This window comes from Hydractinia symbiolongicarpus, chromosome 5 (assembly GCF_029227915.1).
Source record: "Hydractinia symbiolongicarpus strain clone_291-10 chromosome 5, HSymV2.1, whole genome shotgun sequence".
Lineage (NCBI taxonomy): Eukaryota > Metazoa > Cnidaria > Hydrozoa > Anthoathecata > Hydractiniidae > Hydractinia > Hydractinia symbiolongicarpus.
This window is the reverse complement of record NC_079879.1, coordinates 23,024,460-23,036,991: the sequence shown is the minus strand read 5'-3', so window position 1 is coordinate 23,036,991 and position 12,532 is coordinate 23,024,460. Positions and strand designations below refer to the sequence as shown.

The 12,532-nt window shown below is 34.4% G+C and overlaps 2 protein-coding genes across 2 annotated transcripts; both read left to right on the top strand.

Moving 5' to 3' along the window:
• Positions 1–56: 56 nt before the first annotated feature.
• On the top strand, positions 57–3,508 carry LOC130645461 (hatching enzyme 1.2-like). The gene is made up of 9 exons (XM_057451459.1): positions 57–1,332; positions 1,449–1,547; positions 1,654–1,683; positions 1,851–2,012; positions 2,161–2,287; positions 2,376–2,554; positions 2,729–2,819; positions 2,984–3,144; positions 3,243–3,508. Exons 1-9 carry the CDS (start codon positions 1,284–1,286, stop codon positions 3,473–3,475), a joined length of 1,131 nt encoding a protein of 376 aa, XP_057307442.1. The 5' UTR covers positions 57–1,283; the 3' UTR covers positions 3,476–3,508.
• A 4,469-nt stretch (positions 3,509–7,977) lies between these two features.
• LOC130645459 (zinc metalloproteinase nas-4-like) lies at positions 7,978–11,558 on the top strand. The gene is made up of 9 exons (XM_057451455.1): positions 7,978–8,096; positions 8,357–8,461; positions 9,095–9,124; positions 9,212–9,370; positions 9,776–9,902; positions 10,342–10,517; positions 10,837–10,927; positions 11,033–11,193; positions 11,276–11,558. Exons 1-9 carry the CDS (start codon positions 8,036–8,038, stop codon positions 11,509–11,511), a joined length of 1,146 nt encoding a protein of 381 aa, XP_057307438.1. The 5' UTR covers positions 7,978–8,035; the 3' UTR covers positions 11,512–11,558.
• The last annotated feature ends 974 nt before the right edge of the window (positions 11,559–12,532 follow it).

Genomic DNA, 12,532 nt, shown 5'->3' with positions numbered 1-12,532 from the left:
TGTTCATTGAAGAAAGATCCAAAGGATCAAATTAAAATTTTTTATAAAGTTATGCCTGGCGACTATGCCATAATTATTTCAATAATAAAAAACAAAAATTAAAATTACCTAATCAAATTTCCTGATAACCTGATCGATTGATTTTTAAATCCGTCCCTTTATTACCAGAACACTTTTTTGCTATTTTTACGTGTGTTAATTGTTAAGGTGTAAGTATTAATTAACCACCCCCTCGCTTCACTTTTTTCAAAACAATTAAGGCTTTTTAAAGTGTCAAAACACAGCCACAGATCATAATGTTAAAAATAAGGGAAATTGGACTTGAATCGAAGTCATTCTGAATGTCTTGCATATGAGGAATCATGTTAACAGCCTCCTGACTATATGATCAATGATCTCTAATACATAGCAATGTAAAACACTTTATAACTCGTGCTAAATTTTTGTCCCCAAAAAGGCACTCTTTTATTACTTTTTCATAAAACTAAGGATAATGCATAATGACATTTCTGATTTTGCGTGTCAAAGATTTTGTTTAATCATTTATTTTTTTTTTATTCTTTTATTGATTTGGCTTAATTTACCATCTCTTACCATCTAGCTATTTTTAGCTCCAGTGTTAGCGATTTAGATCTACTTAAAGAAACAGTTATTTTCAAAACTGTCTTCAGAGCACCCCAGGCGTAAGTAGGACAATATTTTAAGTATACATCATAGTAAAAAAAGCTGTTTTAGGGGTCGCAGAGCGTTTTTAAAGGGAACAATTTTTATTCGTCGGCCAAGCATAATGGGCAATTTTTTTTTTGTTTTTATAATAAGAAGTAGGTTTGATTGCTGGACTAAACATTGTCTATTGAAAGAAGTATATTGATATTTAACATGTTGACATAAGAAACACTTTTGTGAGTCCACAAGTAAATTACTTTTTGTCTTCTCGTTTTAACAAGACATGTCACTTCGTCAGAATTATTTTACGTGATGTGGATGTCCAACTTGTGACGCAACGTAAACAAATCTTAGTTTATTTTCTTTCCGATATCTGCTAACAACTTAAAGTGAAAAGAAAAATACTGAAAAAGCGGTAAGGCTTGACGTCAAAATTTAGGGTATTGTTTATGAAGAGAAACTTAACGAAACAGCAGAATATTTTATCCTCGACAATGCGAGATTGTTTAGAACAAATGACTCACTCACACTTGGCAGGGTATAAAACCACGAATTCAGTACACATACTTCATACAAGCAAATCTTGAAGTAAGACATTTATTAACTATTCAAAGAAAATGGATTCAAGAATATGTGTTGCATTTATGGTAGTTTTTTTTGGATATGGTAAGTAGCTTTTAACTTGCCTTCATTTCAAATCACAGAAAAAAATCTGTAACATTTAAGAGAATTTACCAATTTGATTTTGCTTCTCTCAATCTGTTGTCTTTATACATTTCTAGCTCTGACAACCAAACCACCAGAGCCTCCTGCAGACGCTGTGAAAGATGACGATGATAATGTTTTGGATAATATCATCAAAAGAAATTCTCCATTGTTATGTACGTGTCTTTATTTTTGACCGTATGATTTTTTATTCTTTTCAAGTCACAGAAAATCACCAAAAAACCAGGAAACTTAATATTTCTTCGTTTTTCATTTTTATAGATGGAAACAAAGATGCATTCTCTGCGAACAGTAAGTGTGTAGTTTTTACGATATTATTAATAACTAGCTGGACTCCGGTGGTAAAATCCACTGGTTTACCCGTCTTATATATAATGCATTTCGTGTATCCGTAGCATGACGTTTTTTTAAAGAGATGATTAAGCACTACACAGTTAATAAAATTTGTTTTGTTATAGAAGTGGATCTATTCGAAGGAGACATTGTAATGACAAAAAAACTGAAAAAAACAATCAACGAAATGCGTGTACGCTCTGCAGCTGGCATGAGCACATTTGATGCTATCGCTGGAGGGGTGTGGCCGAATGGGGTGGTACCATACAAATTTGCACGCGGATTTGGTAAGTTTATTTTTAGAATGTCATAAATCGAACGTTAAAAAAAGTGAACACAAAACGCTTATAAATTGGTTAGGTAGCTTTACCCACTTCTGTATTGATTTATTGATTGACTGATTGATTGATTGAGCTTTTTAAATGCTCAAAATAGGTTATGGATCAGCCGTGCAGCAAGCTATCCAAGAATTTAACGCAAAAACCTGTATTCGGTTTAAACCATACACTGCAGCACTTGCTAGACAAGCTGGTGGCTATGTCGAATTCATGCACGGAGGAGGGTGAGTCAAGTTTCATAGCCAGACTGAGACAATACAAGTGGATAGTTTGCCATTGAACCAATTAATAATAATTCTGCTCCTATTTCAGATGCTACTCAATGATTGGTCGACAAAGGCGGGGAAGACAACAAATTTCATTGGGAAGAGGTTGTGGTACCAAGGGTGTGACAATCCATGAAATGATGCACGCTTTAGGATTTTATCACGAACAATCCAGAAGAGATCGCAATCAATATATCACAATCCATTACAACAATATTCGCAAATGTAAGTGAGTTAGATTAGAATCCAAACCAAACTTTTGTGATTGTTGTTATAAATTTAATAATTGCATTTTTTGAACATGCTTCAAACCCAGCTCTGTCAGAATAGAATAGGTTTAAGTTGCATGCAATGTCTTAGAAGCAAAACATTAAAGTTGTTTTTTTTGCCATTTTTTAGCCATGTGGTATAATTTCGACCCCTACAGAGCTGGTCAGGCTTCAACACTTGGTGAACCTTATGATAAAAAATCTATTATGCATTATGGAAAGTAAGTACGATCTACAGAATCGCAAATGTTTTCCTCTCGCTTTGCGTGATCCGTTAAAGCAATACAGTGTATTTCGCTTTTTGTGCACGGTAACAACGAGAGAGATACTGCAAATTACGAGATAGCGACATATTCTTTGAACGTTAAATAACAATTACGTTTAGTTACGCATTCAGCATTAATGGGCGAAAAACAATCGTTTCAAAAAGCAATCCAAATGAGAGACTCGGTCAAAGAGTAGGGTTAACAACTATTGACATCAATCAATTAAACAAGTACTATAAATGCCGTGGTGGTCCAGTTGTAACCAACCCACCCCCTACCGGTAAGCCATTTTATAATCCCGAAAGTAAGCTGTCAATAAATTTATACAAGTAGATTCAAGTTGAGCTTTACTTGACGTTGTTTTATTTTCCATTTCAGTGTGTAAAAACATGTTCCCATTTTGCGGGGATTTGACCAGCTACTGCAGCAACCGTTGGGTGGTACAAAATTGTAAACAATCGTGCAACCTCTGCAACAAACCACCAAAACCATGTAATGACAAAGACAAAAGTGGTAACTGCGGATACTGGGCACGAAATGGATTTTGTAAACATAAGGAATATAAAGGATTTATGCAAGATAACTGTAAAAAATCATGTAAATTATGTTAAATTATAATATATATTTTTATTTTTTATTCAAAATTGCTTAGCTGTTATCTCACGCCCTTTCAAACGCCCCACGCCCGTGATTATCCCTGTATAAATAATACTATATTCTCTCTATTTGTTCAAAATGGCTGCCCTGTAGCTTTAATTCGAGTCCCCTTGTCTGAGCATTTTCATTACTTCATATTAACAGGCGCACATAATGCACGAAATATTGATGCAGGAAATATGTACGACGAACGGAAATCTAAGGACTATCAAACCGATAAAAATTTTTCACGGGCGTAGGGGCTGGTACCTATAAAGTCATTTCCGAATATATTGTATCAACGTGTTTTATTCTTATGCTGGCAAGAAACTCTAGAAATAATATGGGAATGTATTTAAATTGACTTTTTGAGAAAGGCTAAAAAAGATAGGAATTAATTGAAGAGTTTTTCTGGAACATGTTTACTCAAGCTGCAATTTATAAGATTAATCACAAAAAAAAGAAAGCGCGATTAGTTTTATGCTATGGCTTTAAAATACGCCGATAATCTCTTTTGTTGCAATTCATACAACGATGTATTGTTATAAAATTCCCATTAAAACGAACTATACCAAAATTCGTTTTCCAGTTAATAGTTTAAGGTAAGCCATGCTTATCTTATTTGTGTGAAGTTGTTATTAAACTGTTAGATTGAATGCAGGGTAACGTGGAGAACATGTCCAGATAATCAGGGCTGCCTTGCATTTTTATTACCACTCATGTTTTGTGGTTTGATTGGTTCATATTTTCAATGTATTCTTTTTTACTGAACTCTCATCACAATTGTTCACATTATGACAGTGTTCAAAGTAAAAACAGACAAAAAGAACAAATAGGAAGACTCGATTAAGTTGATTGGCATTTAAAGAAACATCCCCTTGAAGCATTGGTGATGAATTTGCTCAAACAAAATAGAGACTGTTATTATCGGCCGTGCTTGTTGAACAGTATTTAATTTTTTTACGTAAAAACAATCATAATATTATTGATCATAAATAATCGAATTTTTATGATACCGGTGTTAAGTTTTATAAATAAGATTTTATAACAGCATGAATCAGAAAACAAAGCATTTTCGAAGCAACGGCAGAAAAAAGAACAGTAGAAAATGGGTAGATGTCAAAAAAGAGGGCAAACATAGGATTATAAATATTAGCAATAATTACGATAAATTAACGAGACTAAAACTAAAGTTTGATTTTGATAGGCGGCCTAACTGAGCGAGTAAGCAGATAATTTTGATCTTTCCAAGAAAGTCAACAAGGAACACTTGAACTTGAAAAAAAGATAAATTTTTTGTTCTTATAGAAGAAAGTGCGAATATAAATCATCAGAGATAAAATATAAAAATCCAATATGTGTGTGTGGAAACCGAAGAGCCTATTGAAACTCTTGGTAGGGCCATAAGACAGGTACACATTTGATAGAAATGTAAAAAATGATTATTAAGAATTGTTTAGGGCAGGTTCTTATGGTGAGAGCTGTGAACAAAATTCACAAATTCATATTGGTCATATCTACAACGAAGATATTCAGACAATGACACTTTTTGTGTTTTTTTTTAAGTTGGCAAAAAGCATCAGCTAATGAATTCTTTGCAGCTTGTGGGCTGCAGAAGTACTACTTTTCAGATCCATAGGTTAGGTAAGCAGCATTTAAATTGTGCTCGTCGGAATAAACCATGTCGGGGTCCACAAGGCGCCTAAAAATTTAATGCGCTTACGTCAGCAACAAATAGCAGAATTTGACACATTTTATTTAACCCCTAACATCCTTAGTCCTGCGTGTAAGTACAGGTATGACCTACATAAATACTTGCAGAGACGAACGTTGAAATCTTTGTCTGCCTCAATATATATTTTACGGATGCTTATAGATAATATAAAACACTAGCCGTTAGCCCATAGAAATTTCACGGTGGTTTGTCCGTCGTTCATATTCTTAGCATTGTTATTGTGTGACCTTTTCCGCCTGTTTACATGAAATAAAAAAATCTGCTTGGATGGAGATTATTACTATAAGCAGGATTATTATTACACTTTTCATAACAAAACCCCCCGGTTTTTCAATGTTTCGTGAGTTTTGACTGCCTGTTAATATGAAATAGTGGAATTACTCATAGGGCAGGGTACCCCTTTTGACCCACAAGAATGCAAACAAAGGCCATTATTATAAAGATGGAAAAATCAAGAGGAATTGTTTGCTGCTATATAGAAACTCTGTATGTACAACTTTAAGGCACTGACAGCAACTGACATGACTCGTCCAATTAAAGTTTTAAAATTCAATTTAGAAAAACATACTAACTTACTTAAAAGATTCGTCGTCGTTTAAATTAGACTTTTCAGTTTTATCTCAATGTTATTTACTGGGAGGGTCAGTAAATATTGCAGTATAAGAGTCTCGTCCCCAGGGTTTTTTGCCTTTTTGACATCGCGGCCTGTCAAGTAAGCGCTAGCGGTTTTGACATAAGCAACAAACCCTGGGGACGAGGATGTGAAATCACATGTCGTAATTTGATACCACATTTCGCAACCAACACTGCGGTATAAAGCTTGCCAGAAAATTATTTTTGACTCTAACCCACATAATTTTCCCGCCTTAACTCTAACACAAAATTCATAGAATCAGTGGTCATTTCTGGTGTTATATACCATATGGACCATTAATCAATTTTCAGACAAAATAGATAGCTTTCCATAACTTGAATTTCAACTGTGGTTAAAAACTGAGAAAGAGACCTACATAGCTCATGTAATGTGAAACATTCGCATAATTCAATAAAAACCTACTTCTAAGGAGTTATAACGGTTCACCCGTGGGACCTGGTTATTTTCGTGACCCTTAGTCAAAGAGCTAACAAGAAACAATAACAACAATGAAAACAAGCATTTTAAAAAAGAGTCGCTAGTTCGTGAACAATACACAAAGGCAACTTAAAAAAAATAACACTATTTATTCTGATGTGTATCACGTATCTGAAAGGATCCGGTAACCACAACGGAAAGTGAAATTGTACACTTCTTTCGAAAGATACCGTGTAATATATATTTACCACTGTTACGAATACAAAACAGTTTAACTCTTCTGTTTAAGGTCTGGTCTTTTCAAACACAATTTTCGAGTAAAATCCAAAAAAAAAATAATCTAAATCTGGGTAAGTCAAGTGTTGGAAATTTTAACATTGATATCCCGTTAATATTTACCGCTCATTTTGTGACAGGAGTAGTTTGAGTAATAATTATTCCCAACGTTTCTTTATTCGCCCTCTTTAAACCGAAAGAAAATACAAATGCTTACGGGTTAGATTTGGTATTGGATTTCAAAGCAGCACCAAGTTTTCGCAACGGCAGCAATCCAGCAGGGCGGCGGCAGCAATAAACGCTATCAAACACGTGACTATGCAGGCAGCGTAAACCCTCTTTAAGGGAGTAGTATTGTCTTCGAATCCTGTGTAATAGCCACTGTCCAGTTTAAGAATGTTTATGCTGCGTATAAGTATAGATGATGTCGTGTTTACTCCGCGGTTTCTCTTATATTTTCTTCTTAATGTCTATCGACTTTTGCTTCCTTTCGTTCTTTCCATTGGTGTTGACAAAAAAATAAGAAAGATAAAATCATAATTTAGAAATTATTTTTATTAGTTATCTAACTTAAATCATAAGTTTACGACCGCTGTGTACTGCTGCATCAAATCCCAGAACCTAACCAACTTCAACATACGCCTTTTATAACAACCTCGATCCCAGGGCCTGTAGCGCTTTTTGATATAAGGATTTTCATCCTTATACAAAAAAACGCTACATGCGCTGGGATCGAGGTTGTTTTATGCGTATTTTGGATTGAAAAAAAGCGCATGCACTACGATGTCACTTTCAGACCCGTCGGGAAAACATTTGCCGACTAAATGGCGAACTGTCGTCAAATAATCCTATGAGAATAAGACCTATGATTCTTAGTGACCCGCAAGCTTGGCAAGACGCTGCCTAACAGGTAAAATACTATAAGTAAGAAAGTTTCATAAGTCTGCCATTTTGAAATAAGGTCACCAGGAGACGGCGAGGGCGAAATTCGGCCCGGCTAGATTTAAAAAGGGTTAAGAATGTCGATACAAAGTAAAATAACACAAATTGATGGCAAAAATACGAGCGAGAAAATTAAACACGTGAATGTTTTCCCAAACATTTTATTCATAAATTCATGTTACCTACCGCGCCCTCAAAATTTAGTAAACAGATTTTTTATCGTTGCTTGAGAAATAGAGAAATTTACACTTTAGAATGACTTTGTTGATGTTATAACAGTACGCAATTCATGGCTGAATAAATATTATTGTTACATGACTATGACGTACGCAAACGTATTATGATGATGACTTCGAAACATGATATGATGGAGAATGCGAAACAAAGACAAGGCAAAAACAAGACAAGCTTTGTAGTAGACAAGCCAGGGTGTAACCAATTTTAAATTCACAATCGTCAGCATTTATTACATCTATAAAAACATGGCCTAAAAGTTAAATTTTATAGTATATGAACATCAGCATGGGAGCTACACTATATACAGTGTTATTTTTTATGTTACTAGTACATGGTAGGTAATTTTTTACGATCCCACGAAAAAAAATTCAAATTACAAATTTTATAACTAACTTTTTATAGCAGGGATCATTCATAAAAATTATTTTAAGTTAGTTGTGTCTATATTGATCATTCACGAAATACCAAAAGTAATCAGAATTTGATCACAGGCATGAAGATAGTGCTTTTGCTAAAATGCCATTTAAATAATTTTGTTTTAAAACTCACATGCCCAAGCCAGGATTTTTATTACTGTTCTTTTTGTTTATCTAGTGAATACCAAATCACCTCCCAAGCCGAAATTGAGCAGCGAGGCGAAAGATGATGACGACGAGAATACTTTTGATCATATTATAAAACAAAACGAAGCCCTCAGAAGTACGTATAATCTTTTTTTTTTCTTCTTTTTTTTGCGATGCAGTCTTTATTTTGTAAACATCCTCTCTCCCGGTGATATTTTTGGTGCAACACATAACGGAAAAAAATAGTAAAGAAATATAACTGGTAATAAAAAAACAACTGCATAAACAACAAATTTTTTTACTATCGATCTTAAATGAATCACCTTTTTATCTATACTTGTTAAAGATTTCAGTTAAAATTTTGGAGATTCTCTTCTGCGTTTAAGGTCGGTAATACTTGAGCGTTTTAATTGTTGTGTGAGACAAACTTAAGTAGGTATTATCTGAATCAGGTCTGTTAGTGTGTGCAAATTCGTTATATCTATCCACCTGATATGCTTTTCTCTGAAATTGGTAGCTATTTTGAATACGTGACAGCATTTTCAAGTTTTTGAACTGGGCTCAGAGCGTGTAAATCTGTCGATGTTTTTTTATTCCTTCGAAATTGGTAGCCATTATGTAATGCGTGAGATTTCTCAACAGTTTGTTTTAGGCGGGAATTTACACAAATCCTGTTCTAGATGTTAAATACTACATATTTGACTTTTAGTTTCAGGAAACAAGTTTTTGAAGACATATATCTTTGATTTTAATAATTTCTTTTTTATAGAAATCAACAAAGATGCTTTCTCATCAGGACGTATGTGAAATATTTATTTTGATAAGATATTTCCGCAAACTATCTTTCGTTCCATTTGTAGCTACACTAATTCTTATTTTTTTACAGCTGAAACATTCGAAGGGGACATTATCATGACAGATAAACTACAAAAAACAATAGAAGAAATGCGAATTCGTTCTGAGGCTGGCATGAGCACATTTGATGCGATTACTGGAGGGGTGTGGCCGAATGGAGAGGTACCATACAAATTTGCACCAGGTTTTAGTAAGTATTTCCAATATTTCCACTAAATAAAGTGGAGAACAAATATTTTTTCTAAATAATATATTCTGAAATGAAAATAATAGTTTTAACATGTCTTCCAAGAACTGGAGTAAGCCTGCATTTATCAGGTTAAAGAATTTGTGCTGTTATTCGGGCATATTTCTCTTTAGAAAAGTCCACTAAGTTTCTGATATTAGGTTAAAGTGTTTTTATCGGGTTTCGGGTATCGGTATCAGGGTATTGGGTCTCGGGTATCGGGTATCGGGTATCGGGTCTCGGGTATTATATAGGGTATCGGTTCCCACTTTTCTCATATGGCCTGTTATTCGTGCTTAAAAAAGGCTAAAAACGCTTGAAATAATCTGCAAGCAGTAGATAAGCATTATATATCAACATCTTTTTCAGGTTACCAAAATGCTGTATATCAAGCCATCAAAGAATTCGAAGCTAAAACCTGTATCAAATTAAAACCTTACACTGCAGCACTCGCTAGAAAAGCTGGTGGTTATGTCGAGTTTATGCACGGAGGAGGGTGAGTCATTTTAATGTCCATACTATTTTTTACATATTGAAGAAGAACTACTTTGTTCGTCACTAACATACTGCCTGGCGGTGAGCGGGATTCGGTCCGTGGTCCATAGAACTGGGAACCACAGACGGACGCCCTACACTACGTGCGGCAATATGGTAGCAATGAACTCAGATAGCTGTTCTGTTGAGAATGAAAAAAATACCGATGGAACGATGCCGATGTGCTATGATAAAAAAGTGTATACACACTATCCGGATAACTATTTGAGTTCTGCCAGGCAGTATGTTAGTGATGAACAAAGTAGTTCTTCTTCAATATGACTTACACGGATTATACTCGCCCGTCATGATCGGAGGTCCGATCGGGGTGGAATATTCTCTGTTGAGAATGAAAAATACGGATTTGCTATGATAAAAAAATTCCCTTATGTATTTTTTAGATGTTTATCATATGTTGGAAGGCAACGAGGAAAACAACAAATTTCATTGGGTAGAGGCTGTGGTACCAAGGGTGTGGCCGTGCATGAAATTATGCACGCTTTAGGATTTTACCACGAACAATCTAGAAGGGACCGTGATGGTTATATTACTATTAATTGGAATAACATTCCAAAAAGTAATTTTTTTAATTCTCCATAATAACACCCACTTTGTCTCTGCGCTAACGGACACATGAAATGTTTATGCACGAAATTGCAAATGCGATTTATAATATTTTTACCGATTCTGCACCCGCAAAGCATTACTTTATGCCAAGGGTGCACGAAATTGTACTCATGGGTTTTTTAAATGTCGACAACCAGTAGCTAGCTACAAGTTGAAGTCTATTATTTATAAAGGTTTGAATGTTCACTCGAATATCTTTCATTTAATATGAAATGCATAGCAGAATACCTCTCTGGTAACTGTAAAAACTACAACATTCAACATTATAGATCTATGGTACGCGTTTCAAAAGTACAAACCAGGTGGAGCGTCTTACTTGGGTGAACCCTATGACAAGCAATCTGTAATGCATTATGGGAAGTGAGTAAATCCATATTGTTGCTTAAGAAATTTATTTCAAATCACTAAATTCAGTGTAGATTTTTATTGTTTTTAATTGATTTATTTATTCATTTATTTCCGCAGCTATGCCTTCAGCAACAACCGCCAAAAGACAATTGTATCCAAAAGTAACCCAAACGAACGATTGGGGCAAAGAAATGGTCTCAGTCCTATAGATGTAAATCAGCTAAATAAATATTACAAATGTGGAGGAGGACCAACAATAACAAACCCTCCACCGACAGGTAAGGCAATTTAGGTTATTGGTTGAAATTCTTACCCTAAATTAAGTGTGTCCATTTCACATGTTTACCATCTTTTCTTCAGCTTGCAATAATTTATATCCGTTCTGTAAAGTATTAACAAAATGGTGTACAAACCAATGGGTTAAAGGAAATTGTAAAGACTCCTGCAACCTTTGCAACAAACCCCCTCCACCACCATGCAATGATAAAGACAAAAGTGGCAACTGCGGATACTGGACACGAGCTGGATATTGTAAACATAAAGAATATAAAGGATTTATGCAAGATAACTGTAAAAAAAGTTGTAAATTATGTTAGAACTTAAAAGAATATGATTCTGTATATTAACTATTAGTTTTAAGGCACTTCGTCTGTTTTATTAGTTTCATTGACACTTTGTACCCAAGTCATACACATATGACAGCGGTACCGGTAAGCTGGATATGCAAAGTGTTGTTGTGTTGACGACAACGTTTTATATTGAAAAGAACTTTAAAAACACCCAGACTAGTGAATCGCAAATATAACAGAGAAACGCACAAAACATAAAAAAGTCCTCTCCAGATTTTTTAAATATCTTTTTAACTGGTAATAATTGTAATCGAAGTTTTCTTTCAAGTATTCCGCATATTTGCCAAACCAACTGGATATATTGAAATGTGGTTCAAACCACCTATTCTTAATAGGGAAACTGCTTGTAGCTACTGTTTGAATTTTAATGTGTTTTTAGAAGTGAATATAGTGGACAAAATATTTTGAGACATTTTTTGAGGAAAATTTCTTTACTCCTTCATTCCTTCTCAATGTTGTGCATAGCCGCATTTAATGGAGGTTTTGACAGCTTAAAGATTATGACACGGTTGCAGCTTACAATCTGAGCAAAAATCACGCCTTTGTTTACATGACCTTCATACAAAGAAAATTGACAAAAAATTAAGAAGAAAGAAACACCCCTGCAGTTATAAAACATGACTTTTACTTTCCATCTTAATTTGAAGATGTGTGCCATAATTTGGTCGAAAAAAAAGGACTTGTAATTTTTGGACCAATTTTAACTTAAAACTTTTAAGGTTGAATTTTTTTTCGATTTTACCATAATATTTGGTTAAAAAATGAAAACGATGCCGGTCAAGACTTAACAATCCACCGAGAGAATTGTTGCATTCTCTTTTCTCTTACCTTTTTCAGAGATAGCTTAAATAGTTTCAAAAACACTCTTTTCAACATTCTAATAAAGTAAAGTTTTAGAATTTTAATAACGTCTTAGCCAAGCTGGAGGTGTTAAATTTCAAAGTTTTTTAGTGCGGCTCAACAATGATGAAGCTCTCCTTGGCCACTA